The sequence below is a fragment of the Lucilia sericata genome, unplaced genomic scaffold, assembly GCF_015586225.1.
Source record: "Lucilia sericata isolate MDLA Ls3-8-SP2 unplaced genomic scaffold, ASM1558622v1 Contig000309F_arrow, whole genome shotgun sequence".
In the NCBI taxonomy this organism is placed as follows: domain Eukaryota; kingdom Metazoa; phylum Arthropoda; class Insecta; order Diptera; family Calliphoridae; genus Lucilia; species Lucilia sericata.
The window spans coordinates 292,501-297,678 of record NW_023994333.1 but is presented as its reverse complement, the minus strand read 5'-3'; the positions used below and the strand labels follow the sequence as shown (position 1 = coordinate 297,678).

The 5,178-nt window shown below is 34.2% G+C and overlaps 1 protein-coding gene across 1 annotated transcript; it reads right to left on the bottom strand.

The window, feature by feature from the left end:
- Positions 1 to 3,422: 3,422 nt before the first annotated feature.
- LOC119603475 (vitellogenin-2-like) lies at positions 3,423 to 4,957 on the bottom strand. The gene is made up of 2 exons (XM_037955511.1): positions 4,685 to 4,957; positions 3,423 to 4,620 (listed from the first exon to the last, which is right to left on the bottom strand). Exons 1-2 carry the CDS (start codon positions 4,908 to 4,910, stop codon positions 3,500 to 3,502), a joined length of 1,347 nt encoding a protein of 448 aa, XP_037811439.1. The 5' UTR covers positions 4,911 to 4,957; the 3' UTR covers positions 3,423 to 3,499.
- Between the last annotated feature and the right edge of the window lie 221 nt (positions 4,958 to 5,178).

Genomic DNA, 5,178 nt, shown 5'->3' with positions numbered 1-5,178 from the left:
AGTCTATAGTCTAGTCTATAGTAGTCTATAGTCTAGTCTATAGTCTAGTCTATAGTCTATAGTCATAGTATAGTCTAGTCTATAGTCTAGTCTATAGTCTAGTCTAAGTCTAGTCTATAGTCTAGTCTATAGTCTAGTCTATAGTCTAGTCTATAGTCTAGTCTATAGTCTAGTCTATAGTCTAGTCTATAGTCTAGTCTATAGTCTAGTCTATAGTCTAGTCTATAGTCTAGTCTATAGTCTAGTCTATAGTCTAGTCTATAGTCTAGTCTATAGTCTAGTCTATAGTCTAGTCTATAGTCTAGTCTATAGTCTAGTCTATAGTCTAGTCTATAGTCTAGTCTATAGTATAGTCTATAGTCTAGTCTATAGTCTAGTCTATAGTCTAGTCTATAGTCTAGTCTATAGTCTAGTCTATAGTCTAGTCTATAGTCTAGTCTATAGTCTAGTCTATAGTCTAGTCTATAGTCTAGTCTATAGTCTAGTCTATAGTCTAGTCTATAGTCTAGTCTATAGTCTAGTCTATAGTCTAGTCTATAGTCTAGTCTATAGTCTAGTCTATAGTCTAGTCTATAGTCTAGTCTATAGTATAGTCTATAGTATAGTATATAGTCTAGTCTATAGTCTAGTCTATAGTCTAGTCTATAGTCTAGTCTATAGTCTAGTCTATAGTCTAGTCTATAGTCTAGTCTATAGTCTAGTCTATAGTCTAGTCTATAGTCTAGTCTATAGTCTAGTCTAGTCTATAGTCTAGTCTATAGTCTAGTCTATAGTCTAGTCTATAGTCTAGTCTATAGTCTAGTCTATAGTCTAGTCTATAGTTAGTCTATAGTCTAGTCTATAGTCTAGTCTATAGTCTAGTCTATAGTCTAGTCTATAGTCTAGTCTATAGTCTAGTCTATAGTCTAGTCTATAGTCTAGTCTATAGTCTAGTATATAGTCTAGTCTCTAGTCTAGTCTATAGTCTAGTCTATAGTCTAGTCTGTATAGTCTAGTCTATAGTCTAGTCTATAGTCTAGTCTATAGTCTAGTCTATAGTCTAGTCTATAGTTCTTAGTCTATAGTTAGTCTATAGGTCTCGTATAGTCTAGTCTATAGTCTAGTCTATAGTCTAGTCTATAGTCTAGTCTATAGTCTTAGTCTATAGTCTAGTCTATAGTCTAGTCTAGTCTAGTCTATAGTCTAGTCTATAGTCTAGTCTATAGTCTAGTCTATAGTCTAGTATATAGTCTAGTCTATAGTCTAGTCTATAGTCTAGTCTATAGTCTAGTCTATAGTCTAGTCTATAGTCTAGTCTATAGTCTAGTCTATAGTCTAGGTCTATAGTCTAGTCTATAGTCTAGTCTATAGTCTAGTATATAGTCTAGTCTATAGTCTAGTCTATAGTCTAGTCTAGTCTAGTCTATAGTCTAGTCTATAGTCTAGTCTATAGTCTAGTCTATAGTCTAGTCTATAGTCTAGTCTATAGTCTAGTCTATAGTCTAGTCTATAGTCTAGTAGTAGTCTAGTCTATAGTCTAGTCTGTAGTCTAGTCTATAGTCTAGTCTATAGTTTAGTCTGTAGTTAGTCTATAGTCTAGTCTATAGTCTAGTCTATAGTCTAGTCTATAGTATAGTCTATAGTCTAGTCTATAGTCTAGTCTATAATCTAGTCTATAGTCTAGTCTATACTCTAGTCTATAGTATAGTCTATAGTCTAGTCTATAGTCTAGTCTATAGTCTAGTCTATAGTCTAGTCTATAGTCTAGTCTATAGTCTAGTCTATAGTCTAGTCTATAGTCTAGTCTATAGTCTAGTCTATAGTCTAGTCTATAGTCTAGTCTATAGTCTAGTCTATAGTCTAGTCTATAGTCTAGTCTATAGTCTAGTCTATAGTCTAGTCTATAGTCTAGTCTATAGTCTAGTCTATAGTCTAGTCTATAGTCTAGTCTATAGTCTAGTCTATAGTCTAGTCTATAGTCTAGTATAGTCTAGTCTATAGTCTAGTCTATAGTCTAGTCTATAGTCTAGTCTATAGTAGTCTATAGTCTAGTCTATAGTCTAGTCTATAGTCTAGTCTATAGTCTGTCTATAGTTGTCTATAGTCTAGTCTATAGTCTAGTCTATAGTCTAGTCTATAGTCTAGTCTATAGTCTAGTCTATAGTCTAGTCTATAGTCTAGTCTATAGTCTAGTCTATAGTCTAGTCTATAGTCTAGTCTATAGTCTAGTCTATAGTCTAGTCTATAGTCTAGTCTATAGTCTAGTCTATAGTCTAGTCTATAGTCTAGTCTATAGTCTAGTCTATAGTCTAGTCTATAGTCTAGTCTATAGTCTAGTCTATAGTCTAGTCTATAGTCTAGTCTATCAGTCTAGTCTATAAGTCTAGTCTATATTCTAGTCTATAGTCTAGTCTATAGTCTAGTCCTATAGTCTAGTCTATAGTCTAGTCTATAGTTCTAGTCTATAGTCTAGTCTATAGTCTATTCATAGTCTAGTCTATAGTCGAGTCCTAATAGTCTAAGTCTAGTCTAGTCTAAGTCTAGTCTATATTCTAGTCTATAGTCTAGTCCTATAGTCTAGTCTATATCTGGTCTAATAGTCTAGTTCTATATCCCTAGTCTATAAGTCTAGTCTATAGTCCTGTCTAATAGTCTAGTCTATAGTCTAGTCTATAGTCTAGTCTATAGTCTAGTCGATAATAGTCTAGTCTATAGTCTAGTCCTATAGTCTAGTCTATAGTCTAGGTCCATAGTCTATCTAATAGTCTAGTCTATAGTCTAGTCTATAGTCTAGTTATATTCTAAGTCTATAGCTAGTCTATAGTCTACTATAGTCGACTATAGGTCGAATATTCTAGTCTTAGTCTAGTCCTATATCCTAGTCTATAGTCTAGTCTATAGTCTAGTCTATGGTCTAGTCTATAGTTCTAGTTCTAATAGTCCTAGTCCTATAGTCCTAGTCTATAAGTCTGAGCCTATAGTCTAGTCTATAGTTCCTATAGTCTATAGTCTATATGCCAAGTGGTAAGATTATTTAGGATCCTAGAAAAGTGAACTTTCTTTTATAAGTTAGTAACTATTTACAAGAATTCAATTCAAGCCTGGTAAAATTAAGTCAATTAAATTACAGATTCTGTTTGAAACAAAAATTCATCAGAAAACTAAATTCTAATCATTTGCACCGATCAGCAACGAAAACAAGTCATTTGAGGCCGGAACTAACACTACTTCAAGTAGGTTTTTTTCGGTACCAGGACCTGATAATATTTAAGAAAATGGTATGATATATAAATTTGGAAGTATAATTCTGGCTGAAAATGTACCTTTAAAATTAATAATTAATTCATACTATGTTCCATGACAAAAAATAAGCCTAGTTCAGTTTTTTTTTAACAAAGCATTAATGTTTATTTACAAAAGTATACAAAAAATATTGAAAACAAAATAATCGAATCATACATAGACATGTATGTGTGTACATATGTAAGTATATAAATCTTTTTCTAATCATCAGAAGTCATTATCCATGTCGTTGTCCCCAAAAGATTCCTCTAGATTGATCAAACGAAGACTTAGCATTGGCCTGGTGAGCTAAATTATGTCTAACATAATTTTGTTGTCTTTGAGCTGGTGCTCTGCGACCGAATGGAGTCTTAGCATTGACTTGAAGAACAAAATCACCTTCAACATCCTGTTCGGTACCGATGCCCATGTATACACGTTTACCGCTGATATTCTGATTTTTGTATTCCTTGAGAGATATGGCAGCCTCAGCGGGGAAGTTACGTTCATTACCGGGTACAACAGATTCAGCGAAATAACGTACAGCACGCATGGAAGCTTCTACAACGTTTTCAGAACCAGATACACCGGGAGTAGGTCCATCAGGATAGAAATCAACATCACCACAACGTGTGGCAATACCCATACCATAAGCTGATGTGTGGATAGCATCAACGAAATCGGCATCTCCTCTAGCTAAACCTGTCAAAGTTTGGCTTTTCTTGGCATAGATTTTGGAGGGATCTAAACCAGTAACACGACGCAATTGATGACCAGTTTCACGGGTATATTGACGAGCAGCAGCACCAGCGACATGAGCAGCAATATTGGAGCCAATAACATGTATAATTTCTTGAGGAACATCGGCCTTGTCGGTAAGTTGCACTAAGATATCACCAATCTTTTCACCAGTCTCTTCAATATCCAATGTGGCATAAGCCTTAAAGTTAGGCAGAGATGAGCCCAAATCAACAATTACCAAATTACCATCAGGTTTGTTGGATCTACTCTTCCATGAAGTAGAATAATCTTCTTCGCTAGAACTGGGATTTCTGTTTTCACTTGAGTCTTCATATTTTACATTAGCTGGTTCGGGATTATCGCCATTATAACGTTGCATATAGGCTTGCACTAATTTGCGGGTGGCCTTTTTGATTTGTTCGGTTTTTTGTGGTAGACCAGTAATGAAAATGGTCACCTCTTGATCACCGAAATTCTTAGCTTCCTTGGCAATTTTGGGCAATTCATTTAATTTAAAGCTGATTTTCTGGTTGTTGGGAGTAATCAAGTAGGTTGGAATTTCACTAGGCTGGGGAGCAAAACTGGGTTCAAAATCTTCGTCGACTTGGGCCAAGTGATCTGGAATGAGAATATATTTGTTAGTACATTACAAAAATATATATTTATAATAATAAATACTCACACAACTTGTTAAGCATATCAGCGCCTTCTTCCACCGACATACTTTCCAATTTCTGCATAGAGATTTCACCCAAAGAGGGTAATGATTCCAATTCGGATGGCGATAACCAATCGGTAGGTTTCATGCTATTCTTAATGGAATTTCTACTAGATTGCCAGCTCATGGAATTGGCGGTAGCCAAAGCAAAAAAGCCTACTAAAAGGCATGTAGTTCTCAAAGGTTTCATTGTCCTTAGTCCAGTTAGCGCTCTCAACTAGAAAATATAACTTTAAATCAAATATTTCGATCACTAATTAAAAGTGAACTGCTCTTTCGTTTGAAAAACTTTTTACTTTAAATACTTTTTGTTAATTTCCTACATACTTAGGTAAAAACTAATAATTGCTAATTATGCAATTTTTTTTTTTTTTACTTTTGCACTATTTATAAAAATTATTAATTATTGATAATTTTTTTCAATGCCAATGCAAAATACGGTCATTGACCAATTTGTT